Source organism: Mastigoproctus giganteus, chromosome 10 (genome assembly GCF_048544385.1).
Source record: "Mastigoproctus giganteus isolate SK-2022 chromosome 10, ASM4854438v1, whole genome shotgun sequence".
NCBI classification, from domain to species: Eukaryota; Metazoa; Arthropoda; class Arachnida; order Uropygi; family Thelyphonidae; genus Mastigoproctus; species Mastigoproctus giganteus.
In genome coordinates this window covers 72,193,272-72,220,373 of record NC_143584.1, presented here as the reverse complement: position 1 = coordinate 72,220,373, position 27,102 = coordinate 72,193,272, and the positions used below count along the sequence as shown (strand labels likewise).

Genomic DNA, 27,102 nt, shown 5'->3' with positions numbered 1-27,102 from the left:
CTTTTTTTGTTTTACTTACCAGACTGAACATTTTTTTTTTTTTCTGAGTGCTCTGCCCCTATCCCCATTGTTTTTAATGTGCGAAATACCATAATGCGGAGATTTTTAGGAACACATGTACCGCGTTATAGCAGAATTGACTGTATTTCATTTTATTTATTTATGCATTTATTTTTGTCTGGTGCAGCAAAAGCCTGTGTCTTCTTTGCATCACATAGCTAATAATAATGCTGTATTTAAAAACAGATAAAGATGGCACATGCAAATTTTCCTGTCAGAGGAGAAATGGTTGTTGCAACGTTTTAATAACCTTCAAACAGCACTCATAACATACAATGAGGTTATTGTTATTTGGTTTTTTTAGGAGCATTAGCAACTAAGGCTATATTGCTCCGTGATATGCGGTGGTCATTCCCTGACCTTTCCGCATCCTCCGTATTTGGTGGTGACGGGCTCGAACCCCGGTCTAATCAAGAAGCGACTGCTGCTCCTTCCCACCTGGCTACGGAGGCGCCCATACAATGAGGTAATATCAATATAGTGCTATGTGGGTTTAAGGTTCTCCCAAGGCTTTCATCATGTCTTTAAATGAGACATTTTCTTCATGGCAGTTATTCACCCAGAAATAAACTATCCACACACTTTGTACACTACAATAAATAATTTTCATAAATGAGCAACATTACAAATCCTTTATCAAGTTCTTTTTCACTTGCATAATGCATTCCCATTATGGAAGTGAACACAAGGTGTGAAAAATACTAGAGCTTACAAAGAGTATAAATTAATCTGTAATAGTACGACAGAAAAGGTAAGGGTAGCCAAGGCTGAGTATGAGAAAGCACTGGCTAAGAGTGCAAAGAATGGGGACAAGGAGTTTCAAAGAAGAAAGCAAATCAGATCGGACCCATGTGTACAGGAGAATCTTAGATAACTCAGCTGATGTTGCTGATGAAATGAAAAGAATCTTCATGCTGAGGAGAAATCATATGAGTGAAGTTGGAGAGCATAAAATTAAGATTTTGAAATTATGGAAGATTACACTGGTCAACAGCTAAAATGTCAGCATTAGCATAGGCATATGAGGCAAGAAAGCAAGCTTATGCAGCATAAGCCAAAAAAAAAAAAAAAAACGCTCCCATTTCACCCATTCATTCGTTCCAAATGCCTGTCCAGCTCAGCCTTAAATTTATTTAGGCTATCAACTTCCACAACAAAGGATGGAAGTCTGTTCACCAACCAACTACCTGCTGGCTAAAGACAAACTTCTGCACATCTATCTTTCCTCAATTTGAATTTATGCCCTCTCAGGTGATTATTCTGACCAAGAGGAAGACTCTCATTTGAACATGCACAAACCATTCTAGGCTTTATACACCTCAATCAGATCACCTCGCAGGTGCCTAGTCTCCAGACGCTGTAATTTGCAAAACTTAGGCCTTTCTTCGTAAGAGCAACCCTTTGTTCCATTCACTAATCTTGTGCCTTTCTCTGTACTCATTCCAACAGCTCTAAATCTTTCTTAAAATGGGGCCTCCAGACCTGTATACAGTACTCAGGGTGTGGCCTGACCATTGCCTTATACAAGGGTATAATCACCTCCTTATCCATGCTAGAAAAATTCCTGTATATCAGTGACAGGACACCATGAGCTACTCTTGCAGACCATCTGCACTGCTCAGAAAACTTCATATCTGCCTGCACAATTACCCCCAGGTCCTTTTCATTCTCTACCACTGTTAGCGTAGTACCACAGAGTTGATACATTACTCTGGGGGTTATTGCTTCCCATATGTAGTACTTTACATTTGTCAATGTTAAACTTCATTTGCCACCTCTCAACCCATCTGCTCAACTTTTCTAGATCCTGTTGCAGCAGCATACTGTCATTACCAATCCTGCCAACCTTCGTATCGTCTGCAAACTTGGACATTAAGCTTGATATACCATCATCAATATCATTTATAAATACAGAAAACAACAATGGACCCAACACTGAACCCTGAACAACTCCACTAATAACATTAGTCCAAGATGAGCAGTGTCCATTGATTACCACTCTCTGTCTTCTCCCACTCAACCATCCCTTAATCCATAGCAGCAATTTGTCTCCAATGCTACACTGCTCCAATTTGTTCAGCAGTCTTCCATGTGCAGCAGTATCAAAAGCCTTTCTAAGATCCAAATATATGATATCCAAGTTATTCCCTGCATCCAGTTCCTTTGTGACCACATCATAGTATCCAATCAAATTGGTCAGGCAAGACTCCCTTAACAAAACCATGCTGTGTCCGATCTATAACTGAAGTCTTTTCTAGATGATCCTGCATTGCTTCTTTAACCAGTGCCTCCATTAATTTTCCTGGAACAGAAGTAGTAGTAATGAAATGAGATGCAAGAAAGAAAGTGTATGAGCTTATGCAGCATCAGCCAAAAAAAAAAAAAAAAAATCACACCGTTCCCTCCAAATACCTGTCCAGTTCCTCCTTAAATTTATTCAACCTATCAACTTCCCCAACGACAGATGGAAGTTAGCTCCAGCAATTAACCACCCGCTGGCTAAAGGCAAATTTCCGCACATCTATTCTACATCTGTCTTTTCTTAATTTGAATTTATGCTCCCTTAGGTTCGTAATCTGAACAAGTGGAAGGATCCCATCAGAATTCAGCGTGCTCAACCCATTCAAGGCCTTATACACCTCAATCAGATCACTACGCAAGTGCCTAGTCTCCAGCCACTGCAATTTGCAGAACTTAAACCTCTCTTGGTAAGAGGATCCCTTCATTCCCCTCACCAATCTTGTTGCCCTTCTCTGTACACGCTCAAGTAAATCTACATCCTTCCTAAAATTAGGCCTCCAGGCCTGTACGCAGTACTCAAGGCATGGCCTGACCATTGCCTTATACCGAGGGACAATCACTTCCTTTTCCCTGCTAGCAAAATTCCTATATATCATTGACAAAACCCCATGACCTGGCCTGGCAGCCTGTCTGCATTGCTCAGAAAACTTGATATCTGACTGCACAATTACTCCCATGTCTTTTTCATTTTCTACCACCTTAAGTGCAGTACCACACAGTTGGTACTTTTCTCTCAGGTTACTTCTACCCATATGCAGTACTTTGTAATTTGTCAAGGTTAAACTTCAGTTTCCACTTCTTAGCCCATCTGCCCAAATTATCTAGATCCTGTTGCAGTAGAACACTGCCACTACTGTCATTAACAACCCTGCCAACCTTTGTATCATCTGCAAACTTCGACACTAAGCCTGATATACCTTCATCAATATCATTGATAAATATACAAAACAACAGTGGACCCATCACCCAACCCTGTTTGACTCCACTAATAACATTAGTCCACGAAGAGCAGCACCAATTGATTACCACCCTCTGTATTCTCCCACTTAACCATCCTTTTATCCATTGTAGCAACTTACCATTAATACCATTCTGCTCCAATTTGTACAATAGTCTTCCATGCGCAACAGTGCAAAAGCTTTCATGAAATCCAAATATATGATATCAAAATTATTTTTTACATCCAGTTCCTTTGTAACCGCATCATAATAACCAATCAAATTTGTCAGACAAGCCTTTCCCTTAACAAACCCCATGCTGTGTCTGAATTATTGCTGCAGTCTTGTCTAGATGATCCTGCAACGCATCTTTCACCAGTGACTCCATTATTTTATCCAGAACAGAAGTTAAACTAACTGGTCTGTAATTACTCGTTTTACCCTTCAATCCCCTTTGTGAACTGGGTATACATTTGCACATCTTCAGTCTGTGGGAACCTCCTCTGAGTCCAAAGATGCTCTCATAATTATGGCTAAGGGTTTGCTTAGTTGCTTTGCCAGCTCCTTTAATATAACTGGATAGATCCCATCCACCCCAGGTGCTTTTCTTATGTTTAACTTCTACAATTTTTCCTCCACTTTGCTCTCAGTTATTACAAAATCGTTAAGTATCCTGCTACAATTTCATAACCTTCTGCCATTTTCAAACCTTAATAATTCCTGATGTGTGAATGTAGATGCAAAACACTCATTCAGTTTGTTTGCTATCTGAGCAGGATCATCAACAGTCGAACCATTGATGTCAAGTGGTCCAATCAGATTCATCCCCTTCCTTTTAGGGTTTATACAAGTAAAGAAATCCTTGCTGTTTTTCTTAGCATCTTTTGCCAAAAATTTCTCGTAATCTGCCTTCGACTGCCTAACCTCCTTTGTGAACAGACTAGCTTATATCTCCCGTAGGCTTCTGAGTTGCTTGATAATTTATATGCATCCCATGCATTTTTCTTCTCTGTCACAAGTCTCATTAGTTCATTGGATAACCAACGAGGCCTAAACCTTGAAGAATATTTCTTAATAGATATGAAACTTTTAGGAGCATACACGATTAATTCCTTAAATGCTTCCCACTTAGAATTTACTGTTCGTAACATCGTCAGTTGATCCCAATGTACAGTATTTAAAAACTGTCTGAGACCACTGTACTCATCTTTACGAAAGCAAAAATAGTTAAACTAACAGGTCTATAATTACATGTGTCGCCCTTTGTTCCTCTTTTGTGAATTTGGGTCACATTTGCACATCTCCAGTCCATAGGTACCTCCCCTGAGTGCAAAGAAGATCTCATAATTATGGCTAAGGGTTTGCTTACTCCCTTTGCTGCATCCTTTAATATAACTGGATAGATCACATCCACCCCGGGTGCCTTTTTTATGTTTATCTTCAACAATTTCTCCTGCACTTTCCTCTCAGTTATTACAAAATCATCTAGCTCTCACTGCCAGAGTTTACTTTACCTCTGGCATTCCCCTTCCTGAATAACTCCTCATGTGTGAATGTAGATGCAAAATACTCATTTAGTTTGTTAGCCACCTGAGCAGGATCATTAACAGTTGAACCATCAATATCCAGTGGACCAACCTGATTCATCCCTTTCCTTCTAGAGTTTACATAAGTAAAGAACTCTTTGCTCTTTTTCTTTCAATGCTTTGCCAAAGATTTCTCATAATCTTCCTTTGCCTGCCTAATCTCCTTTGTGACTTGGTTACAGACCAGCTTATATCTATCACGGGCTTCCATGTCACCCATTAATTTATATGTATCCCATGCATTTTTCTTCTCTGCCATATGTCTCATTAGCTCATCTGACATCCATTTAGCCCTAAACCTTGAACAATATTTCTCAGTTGGTATGTAAAGCCTAGTAGCTTCCAAGATAAATTCTTTGAATGCTTCTCATTTTTAATTTGCTGTTGGTAACATCATCAGATGATCCCACTGTATAGAATTTAAATACTGTCTTAGACCTCCGTAGTCACCTTTACGAAAGCAAAAACTCTTCCCTTTACCCCTGATAATAGTTACCTCTTCGAGTAAATCCCACTTCAGCACACTGTGATCGCTGCCACCTAATGGTTCAGTTATCTGCAGATTCTTAATGCATGAAGAATCACTACTGATAATCAGATCAAGAGTATTACTCCCTCTAGTTGCGTCCCAAACATGCTGATGTAGAAAACAATCATCCAATAAATCCACAAAAGCCTTGCTAGTGTGTGAGTGACCAACTCACAAATTCCAGTCAATATCTGGGAAATTAAAATCCCCCATTATAAGACACACTGATTTACTGGCCCACTCTATTTTCCTGTACAGTTTCTTATTATACTAATCAGAGTCATTAGGCCTATAACACACTCCTACTCTCAATTTTGATCTCCCAATGCTAATGTTACACCAAAGTGACTTGACACTGCACTGTCCAGGGATGTCGACTGGCTGCACTTCCTTGGATTTTATGTGTTTCTTAACTAATAGCATAACCCTTCCTCCTTTCCTATGTCTATTCTTCCTGTACACATTGTACTCCCCAAATTCCAGTTCTGCATTCCTTATATCTGTGTGACACCACATCTCTGATATTCCAACAATATCTGCCTTTGATGTTTTGAGCAATACCTCAAATTCATCAAATTTATTTACCAAACTCCTAGCATTGGTGTATACGTAAGTATACATGTTTTGGTAATGAAATTAGTCAATTATGACTAATATTAATGTGCTAAATATGAATGTGACAGTTAAAATGGATTATTAGCTATAGTTTATTTGATACTATTCATGTTGCTTTCAGCATTATTTTGATTGACTTTGGCAAAAATACAACCATCGGTTCTAAGCCAGGCATCTGTCCATGCTACGCATGTTTTCGATTAAGTAAAAGTTTAAAATTTACCATGCCATATAAATGTGTACATAGTGAAGACAATTTTTGTTATGTTTGTGGTGAGGTGACATTTGCATCATAGAAGTGTGCCATTATTCTGATAATTAAAAACATATAACTCTTGTTTTGGCTGCAAAATTTGGGGACCAAAAGAAAAGCTGGGTGCCTCATATTTGTTGCAGTATTTGAGCTGCTAATCTCTGCAGCTGGTTAAATCGCAGAGACTGCTCAATGCCTTTCACCGTGCCTATGATATGGAGAGAGTGCCTTCAGATTATATAAGACTGTTATTTTGTAAGGTACCACCTATTCACCAGGGGATTTCCAAGAAGGAAAATTAAGCTACCCAAATAGATAATCTGCTATTCAACCAATACCGCATGGAGAAAGACTTCCCGTTTGTGAGGTACTAGCTGAATATGTTTTAGAATCTGATGAAGAGTCAGGAGTTGGCCGAGATAAATCACCTGAACCCTCCACATCAACAGATCCTGATTTTATTTCCAATTTCACATTTGCAGAGTCACACAAAATTAGGCAAAATGAATTAAATGATCTTATCAGAGATCTTGATTCACCAAAAAAAAAAAAAAATGGCATACTTTTGGGTTCAGAACTGCAACAGTGGAAATTCCTTGGTGCTACCAAAATGATTTAACTCAGTTTCTTGAAATTGAAAATAACTTACTTGCCTGCACTGATGTCATTGTTTTAATAGACTCACTTAATACTGACCACAACAACTCTCATGGTAGGAGAGTCCTTATATATTCTTCCGAACTAAGTTTAAAAGCAGTAACTACTACGTAATGGCAATGTACTAACCCCAGGGACTGACATCTAGTGAGTATGGGCTTGGCACACCCAGGATCCTGAGCTGGATATCACCATTTTTCTAGGTGATTTCCTTCTACTTTTGACACACACTCTCACACTCTCTCTCTCTCAGGGTAACTTGGGAATTTTTTTTTTTTTGGCTGGTGCAGCATAAGCTTCAGGCTTCCTTGCACCATGTAGTTAATAATAATTCCAATGGCCATGCAGTTCATATGAAAGAATCATATGATAACATGAAGCTTCTTACTGAATCCATTCAAGAAATAGTTTTAGATATTTATTTAACATGAAATACTGTAAGATAGTAAAGTAATTATAAGGAATTGTGTGATATATGGTGTCTTTCTTTGGCAATTCTTTACTTTTTATTTAATTTTGTTTTACTTTGTTTATTATTAGTTATATTTTGCAGTTTACAACAATCTACCTATGTAAATCTAAGCAGATGCTATTAAAGAATTTTTAATGTGAACCCCCCCCGGAACACTTTTTGTGAACCCACAGGTTGGGAACCGCTGCTCCATTCAATGCCTCCTGTGGTGTTCCGTCAAAACGATGTCATCAGAAGGACATTTACAAATATTGACTACAGGTCCTGATGGTATTTCTTTACTTGTTCTGAAAACCTGTGCTCCTGTACCTGGTGCTTCTGTAGCCAGGTGGGCAGGAGAAGCAGTGCATAGCACACGCTTCTTGATTAGACCGGGGCTCGAACCCCTGACCACCGAATACGGAGGGTGCGGAAAGGTCAGGGAATGACCACTGCATATCCCCGGAGCAATATGGCCTTAGTTGCTAATGCTCCTAAAAATAACAACAACAGCTCCTGTACCTATTCCTGTTCCTGTTCTGTGTCTCTTTTTTCACTTTCTTATTCCAAAGGTGTTTTTCCTTCTGCTTGAAAATTTGCTCATATTCAGCCAGTTCCTAAAAACAGTGACAAATCCCTTCCATTCAATTATCATCCCATTGCAATTACTTCTAACTGCCAACTCCAACTATCTAGAAACCTTCCATCTGATCAGAGATCACCAGTATGGATTCTGTCGGTGTTGATCCACTGGTAATATTCTGGCTTATATTACTCATCTATGGAGAAATTCAATGGAAAAGTTTGTTAAACTCAAGCAGTTGCTCTTGACATTTCAAAGGCTTTTGATCATGTTTTGCATAAATGTGTTCTAAATAAACTTTCATCTTATGGTTTGCCAACTGTTTTTGTAATATCGGTTTCCACTTATCTCTCTGCCCGTCTTCTAACTTCCACTAATGCTAGTGTTCCCCAAGGTTCAGTTTTTCCCGCACTTTTCCTCTTGTATGTTAATGACCTCCTTACATTGACCAGACATCCTATCCATAGTTTTGCTGATGATAGCACATTGCATTCCACCTTCCAGTTTGAGAAAACTTGCTGTGCTCAAACAGCTTTAATTTCTCAAACATTCACTACCAATTCCTTAAATGCTGAACTTGAGGTAATTCTCCAGTGGGGCAAAGATAACTTAGTTGATTTCAATCCTCCTAAAACTCAGTCCTGTTTTATATCTCACTAAAGGGCCCATTGTTGTTTTATGTATTCATCAATGATATTGATGAACACATTTGTATATCAGAATTAATGTCCAAGTTTTCAGATGATACAAAGGTTGGCAGGGTTATTAACGACAGTATGCTACTCCAACTGGATCGAGATAAGTTAGGCAGATAGGCTGACAAGTGGCAACTGAAGTTTAACTTTGACAAATGCAAAGTACTGCATATGGGTAGCATTATCCCCAGGGGCTCACATCTGGTGAGTATGGGCTTGGCAAACCCAGGGTCCTGAGCTGGATATCATCATTCTTCTCTTTCTTGGTGATGCCTTTCTACTTCTCTCTCTCTTTCTCTCTCTCTCTCACACACACACACACACACACACACAAGGGGTAACTCGGGAATTTTTTTTTTTTTTTTGGCTGGTGCAGCATAAGCCTCGGGCTTCCTTGTACCATATGGCTAATAATAATAATAACTGAAGAGAAATGTACCAACTGTGTGGTACTACATGCAGGGAAGTGGAAAGTGAAAAAGACTTGGGGTAATTGTGCAGTCAAATTTAAAGTTTGCTGAGCAGTGCAGATGGGCAGCCAGGGTAGGTCATGGAGTCTTGTCGATGATACATAGGAATTTTGCTAGCAGGGACAGGAAGGTGATTATCCTGTTGTACAAGGCAATGGTCAGTCCACACCTAAAGTACTGTGTACAGGTCTGGAGGCCTCATTTTAGGAAGGATGTAGAGTTGCTAGAATGAGTACAAAGAAGGGCAACAAGATTGGTGGCTTGAAAAAAGGGGGTTTCTCTTACTAAGAAAGGCTTAAGTTCTGCAAATTGCAGCACTTGGAGAGTAGGCACCTGCGAGGTGATTTGATTGAGGTGTATAAGGCCTTGAATGGGATGAGCACGCTGAATTCTGATGGGATCCTTCCACTTATTCAGATTACGAACCTAAAGGGGCATAAATTCAAATTAAGAAAAGACAGATGTAGAATAGATGTGCGGAAATTTGCCTTTAGCCAGCGGGTGGTTAATTGCTGGAACAAACTTCCATCTGTCATTGTGGAAGTTGCTAGGTTAAATAAATTTAAGGAGGAACTGGACAAACGTTTAGAGGGAATGGTGGTGTGAATTTTTTTTTTTTATGGCTGATGCTACATAAGCTCATACGCTTGCTTTCTTGCATCACATGCCACGATTACTATCTGCAAACTTGGACATTAAACCTGATATACCTTCAATAATATCATTGATAAATATTCAAAACACCAAACCCTGGGGAACCCCACTAATAACATTTCTCCACGAAGAGCGGTGTCCACTGATTACCACTCTTTGTCGTCTCCCACTCAACCATCCATTTATCCATTGTAGGAACTTACCCTTAATGTCATAGCTCTGCAATTTGTACAGCAGTCTTCCATGTGTTACAGTATCAAAAGCTTTCCTGAAATCCAAGTACAGCAGACTCTCCATTTACCGGGATTGGATTAACTGGGACACTTCAAGACTCCAAATTAAAAAAAAAAATCAACCAGAAATCATAAAATTTAAGTAATAACTAAAATAGGTATAAACAGATATTTTGCAAGTCGTAAATAGGTTACAAGAAGCAGCGTTATAAGTCGTCATTGGGAGATTAATGTGCCTATTATCTTGCAACCCCCTCCTGTCTTCACACCCACAGCTCAAAAAAAAAAATAGAAAAAAAAAAAAAAAAAAAGAACCAAATGTTTAGGTTGTTTTAGTGCGTTGTGTTGATTGTTGTGTTCCATCGCACTGCAAAAAGACAAATTTTGTTTTGTTATTTATGTCAGGGATGTCGAAATATTTTTTTTATAGCAAATATATTTTTTTTCTTTTTAGAAATCGCGAAAATGATAAGCAAATGCAAAAGAATTGCATTTTCAGTTAAACAAAGACTTGAAAATAATAAGATAATAATTATTGAAAAGCGTGAAAATGGTTCAGCCGCCAAATCTCTAGAGAACCATTATGATGTTGGTGACCAAACCATACGCGACATTGTAAAAAATAAAGGGAAGCTATTAGATTTAAAATCAATATCGCTAAAATAGAGGGAAGCATCACATTGGACACACGAGTAGTACGTGGTAAGTTTTTTATCTATCGGCATATTTTTCTGTAGGTTGCTGAACGTTTTTCGATACGGTAAGTCCCCGGCTTACGTAACTATAGATTTACATAAATCTGTTTTGACTCAATTTTTTTATTATTTTTTTAGGATTGTAAAATTTAAAACAACAAAAAAAATAAAAGTAATAAGCAATCAATAACGATGATCATGGCATACAGAAATTTCACAAGTGAGATGCGGAGTAACAAGCAAAACATTAGGAAAGAAGAGAAGATTTTTATAATTATTTATGATTTTTTTTTTTTTTATGTGACTGACGATTTCAATGAAGGGGACACACACACTTCACCATAATAACATAAAAACCTACAGAATTCCAGCTATCGGTATCATCACAAATGGAATAAGATCGAGTTTACTACCCATTTATAATAGATTGTGCTAACTGAAAAGCCCAATAAATTAGAAAGTGCAAATTGTTTTTATTGTTTATTGGTGACCTCCAGAAATGTGATTTAGTAAAATGCGAGCTCGTGTGGGGTGATTAGCATTAGCATTAGTAGAGGCATATGATGCAAGAAAGCAAGCTTATTCAGCATCAGCCAAAAAAAAAAAAAAAAACACACACCACTCCCATTTCACCCCTCCGTTCGTTCGAAATACCTGTCCAGTTGAGCTTTAAATTTGTTTAGGCTATCAACTTCAACAACAAGTGATGGAAGTCGGTTCCACCAACCAACCACCCGCTGGCCAAAGGCAAATTTCCACACATCTATCCGACATCCGTCCTTCCTCAATTTGAATTTATGCCCTCTGAGGTGATTATTCTGAGCAAGATGAAGAATCCCACTGGCATTGAGCATGCTCAAACCATTCAAAGCCTTATACACCTCTATCAGATCACCTCGCCGGTGCCTAGTCTCCAGACTCTGTAATTTGCAAAACTTAAGCCTTTCTTCGTAAGAGCAACCCTTTGTTCCATTCACTAATCTTGTTGCCCTTCTCTGTACCCGTTCCAGCAGCTCTACATCCTTCTTGAATTGAGGCCTCCAGACCTGTATACAGTACTCAAGATGTGGCCTAACCATTGCCTTATACTAGGGAATAATCACCTCCTTATCCCTGCTAGAAAAATTCCTGTATATCATTGACAAGACACCATGAGCTACTCTTGCAGCTCGTCTGCACTGCTCAGAGAACTTCATATCTGCCTGCACAATTACCCCCAGGTCCTTTTCATTCTCCACCACTGTCAGTGTAGTACCGCAGAGTTGATACGTTGCTCTGGGGTTACTGTTTCCCATATGTAGTACTTTACATTTGTCAATGTTAAACTTCATTTGCCACCTCTCAGCCCATCTGTTCAACCTTTCCAGATCCTGTTGCAGCAGCATAGCGTCAGTAGTGTCCATAACAACCCTGCCAACCTTTGTATCATCTGCAAACTTGGACATTAAACTTGATATCCCATCATCAATATCATTCATAAACACCGAAAACAACAACGGACCCAACACTGAACCCTGAGGAACTCCACTAATAACATAAGTCCACGTTGAGCAGTGTCCATTGTTTTCTACCCTCTGTCTTCTGCCACTCAACCATCCCCTTATCCATAACAGCAATTTGCCTCCAATGCCACACTGCTCCAATTTGTGCAGCAGTCTTCCATGTGCAACAGTATCAAAAGCCTTTCTAAGATCCAAATATATAATATCAAAGTTATTCCCTGCATCCAGTTCTTTTGTGACTACATCATAGTATCCAATCAAATTGGTCAGGCAAGACCTGCCCTTAACAAAACCATGCTGCGTCTGAGCTATAAATGAATTCTTGTCTAGATGATCCTGCAGTGCTTCTTTAACCAATGCCTCCATTAATTTACCTGGAACAGTGAATTAATTTACCTGATAATAGTGAATTTTCACCTTAACCCTGTGAAGTTCTTTACAGAAAATTTAATTTTGACCATTATCATGATGTCGACTAAGAGAATAAGTGACAGCACTACTATTTAATCTACCAAGAAAAGGAAAGCGATCAATTTGGATCAGAAAATTAAACTAATAAGAATGTATGAAAACTATCAAACATTAAAAAGTATCGCGCTGAATTCAGATTTGTCAATAATAACAGAGTAGCAATATGTTACTTGTTATTTGGTTTTTTTTAGGAGCATTAGCAACTAAGGCCATATTGCTCGGGGAATATGCGGTAATCATTCCTTTTCCTTTCCGCATCCTCTGTATTTGGTGGTGACTGGTCAAACACCAGTCTAATCAAGAAGCGTGTGCTACGCACTGCTGCTCCTTCCCACCTGGCTACGGAGTCGCCAATAATATGTTACTAGTCATTCCCGAGTTACGTAAAACTCAATAAAGTAAGTCTTGGAATGTATCTCTTACGCATATCGGGGACTTCTGTATTTTGGATTAACCGGGAAATCGATTATCCAGGATTTGTTTTCTACCATCTATCCCAGAAAATCGAGAGTCTACTGTATATGATATCAAGATTATTTTTGGCATTCAGTTCCTTTGTGACCACAACATAGTATCCAATCAAATTGGTCAGCCAAGATCTCAGTTTAACAAACCCATGATGTGTCTTAACTATTAACTGCAGTCTTGTCTAGATGATCCTACAATGTTTCTTTAACCAGCGATTCCATTATTTTCCCAGGAACACAAGTTAAACTAACAGGTCTATAGTTACTTGTGTCACCTTTTGAATCCCCTTTGTGAATTGGTAATGCATTTGCACACCTCCAGTCCATGGGGACCTCCCCTGAGTCCAAGGAAGCTCTCATAATATGGCTAAGGGTTTGCTTACTCCCTTTAATATAACTGGATAGATCCCATCCACCCCAAGTGCCTTTTTTATGTTTAACTTCAGCTATTTCTCCTCCCTTTCATACTCAGTTATTAGAAAATCACTTAGCTCCCTGTTAGAGTTTGATAAACTTCTGGCACTCCCGTCATTGAATAACTCCTCATGTGTGAATGTAGATGCAAAATACTCATTCAGTTTATTAGCTACCAGAGCATGATCATCAAGAGTCAACCCATCTATTAAGTGGTCCAATCTGATTTATCCCTTTCCTTCTAGAGTTTACATGAGTAAAGAACTCTTTGCTGTTTTTCTTTGCATCCTTTGCCAAGGATTTCTCGTAATCTGCCTTTGCCTGCCTAACAGCCTTTGTGACTTGATTACAGAATATTTTATATGTGCCGTAGGCTTCTGTGTCACCTGATACTTTATATGCATCCCATATATCGAACAGTATTTCTTAGTTGGAATGAAAAGCCTAGTAGCCTCCAAAAATTAAGTCCCTGAAGGCTTCCCATTTAGAATTCAACATTGGTAACATCCCACTGTACAGAATTTAAAAATTATCTGAGACCCCTGTAGTCACCTTTACAAAAACAATAGCCCTTTCCTTTAGCCTTGATGGTAGTTGCATCTTTAAGCAATCCCCACATCAGTACATTGCGATCACTGTCATCCAGTGGTTCCCTTATCTGCAAATTCTTAATGCATAAATAATCACTGCTGATAATCAAATCAAGAGTATTACTCCCTCTGGTTACCTGTCAAACATGTTGCTTCTTGATGACTGTAGAAAACAGTCATCCAATAAATCCACGTCTTGCTAGTGTGCGAGTGACCAACTCACAAGTTCCAGTCAATATCTGGAAAGTTAAAATCCCCCATTATAAGACATTCTGATTTACTGGCCCACTCTATTTCTCTGCACATTTGCTTATTATATTCATTAGGCCTGTAATACACACCTACTCTCATTTTTCCTTTCCCAGTGCTTATGTCACTAAACAGACTGAAGATTGCATTGTCCAACAACATAAATTGGATGCACTTCCTTATATTTTATGTGTTTCTTAACTAACAGCATAACCTCCCCTCCTGTCTTGTCCATCATTTCTGCCATTCGTATCAGTATATCTGAATACAAATTGCAGATGTTCTGCCCTCTGCATGATTTTGGATGGGTGAAATAAGGTTTTTTTTTTTTTTTTTTTGGCTGATGCTATATAAGCTTGCTTTCTTGCATCACGTGCCTTTGCTAATGCCCTTCTCTTTGTCTTTATGCTTTCTAATACTCCCTCATTAGATTATTATGATTAGAGTGATTTGAGGATGACTGAATTACTATCACTATCCCAATTCTTCACTTTGCCTAATTTAGCCTTATCTTATTACTCCCCCTTCCCATCCTCCTCCTGGTTTACATAACACTCAACATACGGAATAATGGAGGTATCGTGAAAATATCGTAACGTGAACCCAATAATACATTGTTTCTTTTGGTAATTCGTTCCAAGACCTTGGAAGTTGAAATTTTTGCTATATAACTAAGCTATTTATCTCTCTAAAAGGTCATTTTTTTTTTTAATGGAAATTGCACTGCACTTTCATCGTTATCATATGTTCTGTTATAAGAATCAATTTTGAATGCCTTTGTGATACTTTTCTAAAACAAATTTCTGGAGGTCAATATGACAAAACAAAAACAATTTACGCTTTCTGGTTTATTTGGCTTTTCTGTTAGCGCAATTTATTATAAATGGGTAGTAAACTCGATCTTATTGCATTATCGATAATACTTATAAGAATCTTCTCTTCATTACTATTTACTTATTACAATGGTAAAGGGAAAGGACCAACGGAAAGTGCAAATGCTGGCACTGCTAGGAAACAAAACAAAATTGATTTTAGAAATTAAGATGATTAATTAAGTATGAAGCAGGACAAAGTTTGTCATCTATTGCATGGAATTAGGTCTCACTGCTTCAACAGTGAATACTATTTTAAGGGAAAATGCGTGTATAAAAGAACATGTTAAAGGATCAATGCATTTAAGATCAACAGGGATCACAAAACAGCGTTCAGGTGCTATATTGAAGATGGAAAATCAGATTCGGGAGCAAGTGCCCCTGAGTCCAATGGCCGTTCAAGCAAATGCAAGATGTATGTATGAAGATATTAGGGATAAGTATGGCGAACCCCCAAGCCAAGTTCATGGCAAGCAATGGGTGGTTTGATAGGATCAAGCATTGTGCTGGTTTCTAAAACATTAAAGTATGCGGTGAAGCCACCACTGCAGAGAAATTTTGTGATGTGTTGGAAAAAACCCTTCTAAATCTCCACAGCCCTTAACTTCCGCAGCGGCGTGCTTATCAGCTGGAGAGTTAATTCTGGCAATGACGCTCGAAAGGTAAAACTTGCTAACCTATCTCCTCTCTCTTTTTATAATTCTGAATTTTTTGTAATTTTTCCTGCACATGAGATAAAAAAATTAAATAAATAATTCTATTTACATGTTCGTCGAACAGTTCTTTTTTGCTTCAATCAAATTCAGTGCGCATAGTTGTGAGTGCTGCGTAAGCATTTGGGGAAATTCCGACTTACATAGAGTTTTGTGGAACATAACCCTTATGTAAGTCAGAGAGTGGCTGTAATTGCCCTGTCCATCTGTTATTCTGCCAGTATGCTATTAAATTATTGATAATGTATAGTCTTTTTTCACAATACTGCCTAGAATGACGTTTCTCTATCTATCAATTACTGGCAGGTAGCAATTAGAAACAGATAGCTTCTGCTAATTATTATTTAACGTATGAATGGTGCTAGCTCTTGATAACATACCATTTAATGCATCCTTTTAGTAATAATTAAAAATAATTTTATTAGCTTTGTGTGTGTAATCTTTTTATTTTTTAGGGCTTTCTATTTGGTTTCTGCTTATTGCACTTTTATTATTTTCCTACTGTTTAATTAACCTATTTCTTTTGCTCCTTCTAGAGCTTTAATTTTGCTGGGCTCACACTCTTCTTTCTTCAGCACACGCGTGTACATATAACCACCTTGTCCACAAATGACAACTATATAGGAAAATTTATATACGGGCACTCCCCAGCTTATGTAATACTCACTTACAGAAATTCGACTTTTGTGCAAGTTTTTGCCGGCTGGTGCAAACTTAAAAAAATCATGGAAATGTATTTTGCATCCCACAGGTATAAATGGAGGTATTGTGAAAATTTTTATTGGGCTTTTCTGTTAGCGCAATCTATTATAAATGGGTAGTAAACTTGACCTTATTGCATTTTCGATAATACCAATAACTGGAATTTTGTGGGTTCTTATGTTATGGTATTATGGTGTGATGTGTTCCCCCTTCACCGAAATCTTCAATTATATAAAAACAAATAAATTTTCAGAATCTTTTCTTCATTCTTATTTACTTATTACAACGGTGAAGGGAAAGTGACCAATGGAAAGTGTAAGTGGCAGCAGAGCTAGGAAACGAAGCAAAATTGATTTCGAAATGAAGATGATTAAGAAGTACGAAGCAGGACAAAGTTTGTCATCTATTCCACAGGAATTAGATCTAAAACAGCTTTTAGGTGCTATTTCGAAGATGGAAAAGCTATTGATAATATGGATGGAACAGATTCAGAAGAAAGTGCCTCTGAGTCTAATGGCCATTAAAGCAAAAGCAACAAGTATTTATGAAGATATTAAGGATACCATGGCAAATCCAAACCGAAGTTCATGGCAAACAATGGGTGGTCTAACAGGTTTAAGCATAGCGCTGGTTTCCAAAACATCAAAGTATGCGGTGAAGTAGCCAGTGTCGATTCTGCAGCTGCAGAGAAATTTTGAAACATGTTGGAAAAAACCTCTTCTAAATATCCATAGCTCTCAACTTCTGCAGCGGCATAATTATCAGCTGGAGAGTTAATTCTGGCAACAATGCTTGAAATGTAAAACTTGATGTTATGCCTGTCCATTCTCTCTTTCTGTAATTTTATAATTTTGAAATTTTTGTAATTTTGTATACTTTTGTAATTTTTCCTGTGCATGAGATAAAAAAAATTGAATAAATAATTCTATTTAGATGTACGTTTAACACTTCATTTTTGCTTCAATCAAATTCAGTGCCCATAGCTGCGAGTGCTGCATAAGCATTTAGGGAAATTCCAACTTACATAGAGTTCCACAGAACACAACCCTTATGTAAGTCGGGGGTGGCTGTATTTATGATATATAACATTTCATATGTGGTATTTATTTCTATTTGTATGATTACAGCATATTATTTTTACACATAATGAACATTTTTGCAACTCAAAATTATGCTATGTTCAGTTTTGTCGCTAATTTAAGTTTCACAACTTAATTTTATTAAATAAATTAAAGGATAGTTGTATATGCAAACAAAGTTATAATTTAAAAATACAGTAAAACCCCCATATCCCATCACTAGAGCCATCCCCGTGGATGGCTGAAACTGCAGATATAAGCGAACACCTGCTGACCCCATATATAACGTGATTTTCTTGTACATACGTATAATAAAGTTTAATTGATAAATTAAACACACAGTAAGACATTACTAACATTAAATACGGTAATAAAAAAGTACAGTAGGCTCTTGACTTACTGGGATTAGATTAAATGGGACACTTCAAGACTCCAAATTAAATTTAAAAAAAAAAAAAAAAAAAAAAAAAATCAACCAGAAATCATCAAATTCAAGTAATAACTAGAATAGGCATAAACAGATATTTTGCAAGTCATAAATAAGCAACAAGAACTGGCATTATAAGTCGTCATTGGGAGATTAGTGTACCTCTTATCTTGCACCACCGCTGTCTTCACTCTTATCGCACAAAAAAAAAAAAAAAAAAAAAAAAGAAGACCAAATGTTTAGTTTGATTTAGTGCGCCGCGTTTTAGCCGACCGGGCTAGTCAAATGGGTAAAGTGCCTGCCGAGCAACCCAAAGGTTGTGGTTTCGAATCCCGCCTTGGGTTTAGATCACTGTAGAAAATGCAAAAACTGTGGGAGGTGCAATATGGCCACAGAAGCGGTTGCACCAACAACTAACAAAAAAAAAAAAAAAAAAAAACAGTGTGTCTGTCGATTGTTGTGTTCCGCCGCACTGCAAAAGAACAAATTTTGTTTAGTTTTTTATGTCAGGTATGTCAGAGAATTTTTTTTGTTTAGAAATTCTGAAAATAATGGGCAAACACAAGGGTTGTGCTTTCAAATTAAACAAAACCTTGAAATTATTCAAAAGTTTTAAAATGGTGCATCCGTTAAATCTCTAAAGAACCATTATAATGTTGGTGACCAAACCATATGCGACATTGTAAAAAATAAAGGGAAGCATCGTGTTGGACACGCAAGTAGTACGTGTTAAGTTTTTCGTTTTTTTTCCCCCATGGTTAACCGCGGGTAACTGAATCAGTGGATACCGAATCAGCGAATACGGGGGCACAACTGTAAATCATTATTTTGTTTTCCCTTTACCTTCAATTCCATGCTGATTGAGAATGTTCCAGTGTTTTTCTTTTACTTTTTTAGCATAATCCTGAGACATGTGATAAATTTTAGCACAAATACTTTCTACAGAAGCTTTAGCTGCTTCAATAAGATGAGGTTGGCATTGCTGCTTTAAATGTTCAAGCCTTTCCTGAAAAAGAAATACCAAGATTAACAATTTTACATTAAGTATCAATTTCTAAGTCAAATTTGCTACATAGTACATTTAAGTTGAACTTAAAAGGAAGCCTAACAGTATTCAAATAACAGAAAATTGGAGGTTAAGAAATACATATTTCTTGTTTTCTTCTTTTAGTGAAAATTATATCAGGTTTATGTTCTTAGTCAAATAAAAATCCATTTCTTAAAGTACAGTATCCTTATGAAAAATTCTGTGATATAGTACATTGAGCCAGTAATTACATCAATTTTACAAGTCACTTTTAAATTGCTCAGAAGTTTTTTTTTTTTTTTTTTTTAAATCAAAACATGACATTTGCACAAAAAGGCTCAAACACAAATGTTTAAGCATAAACGAGGATTAAGCATAAATGTTTTTGCTTGAGCCTCGCTTTTTTACACTTGTTATTTTAAATGAAATCTTTCATTAATTATGTTTAAAAAGATAAAAAATTATTATAAACCTAAAACAACAGTCTTTTCCATTTTCAAATTGTTTATTTGCAGTTTTGGAAGAAGCACATTAATCAGATGATACAATGTAAACAACTGAACAACATACAAACCTATAAAAAACAATTTCAATAACACTGGCACCTTATCTATCAGCATGTTCCACCAAATATGTAACATCAAAAACAACACCTGTGACTTCCAAAATTATTTAAGTAACACTTTAGGAAGGTAATAGATGAAAAGCCATTAACCTCAAACAGACAAACAAACTGTAAAGTAGCTAGTAAATCATTGAAGAATTCCAAGAAGTTAAAAGACTACATATCAATAAGTGTATATCATATTGTTCATAGATATTCTTTATATAACTTTCATTATAATGGTTATATATTTTCATAGTGGGGTGAATTTTTTATTATGCAAAATTGATATTTTTTGTTACAATGATATACATTAAAATTAAATATTATCACATTAAGATATATAGTGAATTTGCATGGATTGGAAAATGAATTTGATTAATGAATATTTCATTATTATGGCATTCAATAGATCAATATTTAATATCAATCTAATAAATGTAAAACATAAATGGGAAAAAATAAAAGAATTGAAAAGCTAACAAACAGATAAATAATTATCCACTGGGATAATTAATTAATCTGAGATTTATTATTAATTACTCTATCAGTGACAAATCAGCCCATTCTGCCCTGAAGAGAAGAATGCGATGGTCCCACAGGAGCTAGTTATTGTCAGTGATTCTATTGTCAGGGAGACGGGAAACATATTGTGCAAAAAGAATGGATGGAATAGGACAAGGGTATGTCTGCCAGGGACAAAGGTTGATGACGTAGAGCAGATATCATCTTTTAAGAGCACAAAGGACAGAAAAGCTGTACACGTAGGCACTAATGACATTAAGAGTAGGAGATCTGCAGGCTTAGTTAATAAGTACAGGTCAATGTTGAAAAAAACGTGAGTGAGGGTTAAATTTGAAAGTGTTTGCAATTCTGTCCAGATACAACAGCAGGGAGTATATGATGAGAGCCTTGTTGATCAATTCAGCCCGGGAGAGAATGTGCAAGGCTGAAGGGGTAGAATTTATCTCAGCATGGTCAGCGCTTGTAAACAGGAGAGATTGTTTCTACAAGGAAGAGATACCCTTAAATAGAAAGGATGCAAGAATATTTGCTGATGCTATCGAGGCGGTGTTAGGTGGGTCGGAAAACTGCTAGCTCGGGGGGGATTCACAGACTAATAGATTAACAGTAGCCGCTGGCAGAGGTGAAAGTGATTCTTGCACTACTTCTGTTGGAATGAGCAGCAGCCTGCAAAGCGAGGTACTGGGGATTTCAAGGGCTGCAGGGAGTCATCATGGAACAAGTAAATATATGGGTTAACTCTTAGTCATAATTATGAAATTTTCCTTGGACTCTGGGGAGGAGGTCCACATGGACTGGAGATGTGCAAATGTGTCCCCAATTCACAAAGGGGGATCAAAGGGTGACACGGGTAATTACAGACCTGTTAGTTTGACTTCTGTTCCAGGGAAAATAATGGAGTCATTGGTTAAGGAAGTGATGTAGGATCATCTAGACAAGACTGCAGTTATAGCTCAGACAGAGCATGGGTTTGTTAAGGGAAGTCTTGTCTGACAAATTTGATTGGATACTATGATGTGATGAAAAAGCAATTGGATGCAAAGAATGATTTTGATATCATATACTTGGATTTTAGGAAAGCTTTTGATACTGTGGCACATGGAAGACTACTGTACAAATTAGAGTTGCATAGCATTAAGGGAAGTTGCTACAATGGATAAAACGATGGTTGAGTGGGAGAAGACAGAGAGTGGTTATCAATGAAAACTACTCTTCATGGACTAATGTCATTAGTGGAGTCCTCAAGGTTCGGTGTTGGGCCCACTGTTGTTTTCAGTATTTATCAATGATATTGATGAAGGTATAACAGGATTAAAGTCCCAGTTTGTAGACAATACAATGGTTGGCAGAGTTGTTAATGACACTAATGACAATATGCTACTGCAACAGGATCTAGAAAAGTTGAGCAGATGGTTTGTTTGTTTGTTGGTTTTTAGGAGCATTAGCAACTAAGGACATACTGCTCCGGGATATGCGGTGGTCATTCCCTGATCTTTTCGCATCCTCCGTATTTGGTGGTGACGGGCTCGAACCCCAGTCTAATCAAGAAGTGTGTGCTACACACTGCTGCTCCTTCCCACCTGGCTAGGAGGCACTTGAGCAGATGGGATGAGAAGTTGCAACTGAAGTTTAACATTGACAAATGTAAAGTATTGCATATGGGTAGCAGTAACACCACAGTAACATATAAACTGTGTTGTACTACCTTAGGGTGGTAGAGAATGAAAAAGACTTGGGGGTAATTGTGCAGGCAGATATGAAGTTTTCTGAGCACTGAACACAGTCTGCACGCATAGTTCATTGTCTTGCCATGATATACAGGAATTTTGTTAGAAGGAACAAGGAGGTGATTATCCCCTTGTATAAGGCAATGGTCAGGCCACATCTTGACTACTGTATACAGATCTGGAGGCCTCATTTTAGGAAGGATGTAGAGAACGAGTACAGAGAAGGGCAACTAGATTGGTGAGTGGAACAAAAGGTTGGTGTTACCAAGAAAGGCTTAAAAATCTGCGAATTGCAGCTTCTGGAGATCAGGCACCTGCAAGTTAATCTAAATGAGGTGTATAAGGCCTTGAATGGATCGAGCAAGCTCAATGTTAATGGGATTCTTCCTCCTGCGCAGATTATGGGCATAAATTAAAACTGAGGAAAGACAATTGTAGAATACATGTGCGGAAATTCGCCTTTATCTAGCAGGTGGTTGACAGTTAGAGCAAATTTCCATCCGTCGTATTGGAGGTCACAACTTAAATAAGTTCAAGGCAGAACTAGACAAACATTTGGAGTGAATGAATGGGTGAAATGGGAAGGGTGTTTCTTTTTTTTTTTTTTTTTTTTTTTTTGGCTGAAGCTATATAATCTTGCTTTCTTACATCATATGCCCTGCTAATCAATTTAAGTCCAGGGATTGTCAAGCTGTACCTGTCAGCTGACTTATGAGAAAAGGTTTTTTTCTTTCTTTTTTTTTCTTTATTGGATATTAATGAATGACACTTTCTCCACCTTCCTAAATATATCTACTTTTACTCAGGTTGTCTTTTTAAGTGATATTTTATGATTTATATAGATAATTGTGTAAAAGAACCAGAGAGAGGTGCTGCACACCAATGGTTTTCCAACTTTTTAGTTTTCTCATGTGTGCATCCCTGACAGGTAACACTCCCATTTTTCATTTGATATGATTTATTGCTCTTCTAGTTTGTCCATTTTCTAGAAAGCAGCTTTATTATTAGTTTAATCTGTTTACTACATGTAACAACAAATAAAATCTAACAGTGTAAAAAAAAAAACAATAGTGTCCATTTCATTCTACTTCAAGAAAATACACCAGTCATGCTGTGCACTAATTTTTCTAAACTTCTAAATTTCTGAATAAAGCACAGTCTCATCCTTGGGAGTAATATTTTAAGTCTTTCCCAGACTAAACGAGAATAATAGTAAAGCTTAATTGACAGTACTCACCTCAAATAATCCACTTAGTTGTATGGTGTTTAAGGAAAAGTTGTGGAAACTCAATTAAGTAGCAAAGAAATTAAATTTAAAAATAAATAGAGTAGGAATTATTACAAAAACCTGTAATTAAAATTTGCCCAAAGGAAGAAGAAGTGCACCACCTCATTCCCTAGTTGTCCTCTATAAATTGTTGAAACTATGAAGCACTAATAATTAAGCAAATAATCAACTTTCGTAATAATGTCGGCTGGCAATAATAACAGAAAAAAGGGATTTTTTTTTAATGAAAACCCCAAACGCGAGAGGTATTAGAACCTATAGTACTTAGTACCATGCTTCAGTTGGGGGTTGAGAACACGAGAGGAGATATTTTTTGAAATTAGACTTGAACTTCTGTAGACTGTAATTTTCAGGAAAGACATATGAAAGAAGTTGATCCAGAAAACGGCAGTTGAATGAATAAACGAGGAAGTTGAAAAGTTGGTTCTGTGAGTTTCAAGTTGGACAGTAAATGGATGTTGACGGCATGAGTTCGGACTGTTTTGAAACAGAGTGTGAGAATTATAGAAGCCAATTCAGAAGAACAGTGCCCATGGAAGTATCTGAAGAAAAGGCATGGAGCAGAAAAAGTATGTTTATGAGACAGCAAATGGAGAGCCTCTGTTAGAGATGAGTCATTAATTAATCTAACTGCCCTCTTCTGAATGGAATCTAGAAGACTGAGAGAGGTTCCGGGGGCACTGCCCCAGATGTGAGAACAATATTCCATGGTAGAGTGGATTTGCGATTTGTACAGAGTGAACAGCTGTTTGGAAGAGAAATAATGAAGAGAACGAAAGAGAAAACCAAGTTTTTTAGATGCAGAGGAAGCAATATTTGTAATGTGCTTGTGCGAAGAGAGATTAGAAGTCAGGGTAATCCACAAAAGAGATATATCAACTTTTCTAGAAATCAGAGTGTCACCAAAGATAAGCATAGGAGCAGAAGAATCCTTTATGCAAGAAATAAGACAAGACTGAGTTTTAGAAGGATTGAAACCAACTAAGTTGTCTTTGCCCCACAAGAATGCAAAATGGGATGATCTGCAAGACTTCTTTTCTTGTTTTCCTTGGTCGGATTATTGTTTCAAAATTTCTGATGTCAAAGTTTGCTCAAATCATATCAGTTAAATTATTCTTGCAGGAATGGAATCCTTTATCCCACACTTCACTTTAAAATCTCGTCCTTTATCTAAACCTTGGTTTTCCAATAAATTTGCTAAGGCTGTTCAAGAGAAGAATGTTGCATATCGTAATTGGCTTGTTTCTAATTCTTCAGTTTCATTTTCTGCCTACACCAAAGCTCGCAACAATTGTAAAGCAGTTATCAATCAGTCCAAACTAGAGTTTGAACACTCTAAGAGCAGAAAACTTGCTTCTTGCCCTAATGGTAGCAGAGCATTCTGGTCTCTTGCCAAAGCTATTGGCCGCAACTTTTGTCCATCTCTGCTCCCACCTCGGTCCAAACCAAATGGTTCTGTTGGCACTTCAGCCAAGGATAAAGCTGACCTGCTAGCATCCCATTTTTCTTCCAACTCATGAATTAATGATCTTGGTAAAACACCTCCCACCATTCCCAAAACGCTCCATTCAATGCCTCCTGTTGTCTTCCGTCAAAAGGATGTCAGAAGGATTTTGACGAATCTTGATGCTAAGAAAGCTCCAGATCCCGATGGTATTTCTCCACTTGTTCTCAAAACCTGTGCTCCTGAACTTACTCCTATTCTTTGCCGCCTTTTTTCACTTTCTTATTCCAAAGGTGTTTTTCCTTCTGCTTGGAAATTTGCTCATATCCAGCCAGTTCCTAGAAAGGGTGACAAATCCCTCCCATCCAATTATCATCCCATTGCAATTACCTCAACTCTTTCTAAAGTAATGGAGAAATCAATTAACCGCCAACTCTTAAACTACCTAGAAACTTTCCATCTGATCAACGATCGCCAGTATGGATTCCGTCAGTGTCGATCCACTGGTGATATTCTGGCTTATGTTACCAACTTATGGAATAATTCAATGGAAAGATTCGGTGAAACACAAGTAGTTGCTCTTGACATCTCCAAGGCTTTCGATCGTGTTTGGCATAAAGGTCTTCTAAACAAGCTTCCATCTTATAGTTTGCCAACTGTTTTTAGTAATTGGATATCCAGTTTTCTCTCTGATCACTCACTGAGGGTGATGGTAGATAGCTCTCTGTCTTCTAACTTCTCCACTAATGCCGGTGTCTTCCAAGATTCAGTTCTTTCCCCCACTCTTTTCCTCTTGTATATTAATGACCTTCTTCCATTGACTGGAAATCCTATCCATAGTTTTGCTGATGATAGCACATTGCATTCCACCTACCATTTGAGAAACCTTGTCCTGCTCAATCAGCTTCAACTTCTGGAATATCTGCTACCAATTCCTTAAATGCCAATCTTCAGGTAATTCTCCAGTGGGGCAAAGACAACTTAGTTGATTTCAACCCTTCTAAAACTGTCTTGTCTTATATCTCGCAAAAAGGAATCTTCTGCTCCTATGCTTATCTTTAGTGACACTCCGATTTCTAGGCAAAATGATATATCTCTCTTGGGGATTACCCTGACTTCTAATCTCTCTCTCTTGGCACAAGCACATTACAAATATTGCTTCTTCTGCATCTAAAAAACTTGGTTTTCTCTTTTGCTCTCGGCATTACTTTTCTTCCAAACAACTGCTCACTCTGTACAAATCGCAAATCCGCCCTACATTGGAATATTGTCCCACATCTGGGGTGGTGCCCGCAAAACCTCTCTCAGGCTTCTTGATTCCATTCAGAAGAGGGCAGTTAGGTTAATTAATGATTCATCTCTAACAGAGTCTCTCCACTCGCTGTCTCATAAACATATTGTTTCTGCTGCATGCCTCTTCTACAGATACTTCCATAGGCACTGTTCTTCTGAATTGGCTTCTATAATTCCCGCTCTCTCTTTCAAAACAGTCCAAACATGTGCCACCACCAGCCAACATCCATTTACTGTCCAACTTCAAACTCACAGAACCAATGTTCCATCTTCCTCGTTTATTTATTCAACTAACGTTTTCTGGAACAACCTTCCTTCATACGTATTTCCTGAAAATTACAGTCTAAAGAAGTTCAAGTCCAATGTCAACAAATATCTTCTTTCATCTTCTCCGCCTCCAACCCAAGCACAGTACTAAGTACTATAGGTTGTAATACCTCTCGAGTTTGGGGTTTACATAAAAAAAAAAAAAAGAAACTAGAGAATTACCTGGAGATCGGCATTCAAGGAATTGGTAGCAGATATTCGAGAAGTTCAAGCTGATTGAGCAGGGCAAGGTTTCTCAAAATGGAAAGTGGAATGCAATGTGCTATCATCAGCAAAACTATGGATTGGATTTCCAGTCAATGGAAGGTCATTAATATACAAGAGGAAAAGAGTGGGGGAAAGAACTGAACCTTGGGGGACATCATACAAAAATCACTTGGCAAACCTTAAGATGGAAGCTTGTTTAGAAGACCTTTATGCCAAACACAATCAAAAAGCTTTGAGATGTCAAGAGCAACTGCTTGTGTTTCACCGAACGTTTCCATTGAATTTGTCCATAAATGGGTAACATAAGCAAGAATATCACCAGTCGATAGACATTGATGGAATTCATACTGGCAATCGTTGATCAGAATGTTTCTAGGTAGTTTAAGAGTTGGCAGTTAATTGATTTCTCCATTACTTTAGAAAGAGTAGAAGTAATTGCAATGGGACGATAATT

At 37.6% G+C, this 27,102-nt stretch overlaps 1 protein-coding gene across 2 annotated transcripts in view; it reads right to left on the bottom strand.

The window, feature by feature from the left end:
• Pcif1 (Phosphorylated CTD-interacting factor 1) overlaps window positions 1-27,102 on the bottom strand; it is a 429,173-nt gene that overhangs the window by 210,878 nt on the left and 191,193 nt on the right. For both annotated transcript variants that reach the window (XM_090384018.1, XM_090384020.1), the window contains one exon: window positions 19,050-19,212. In XM_090384018.1, the coding sequence (XP_090240144.1) occupies window positions 19,050-19,212 (163 nt within the window). The remainder of the gene's footprint in view (window positions 1-19,049; window positions 19,213-27,102) is intronic.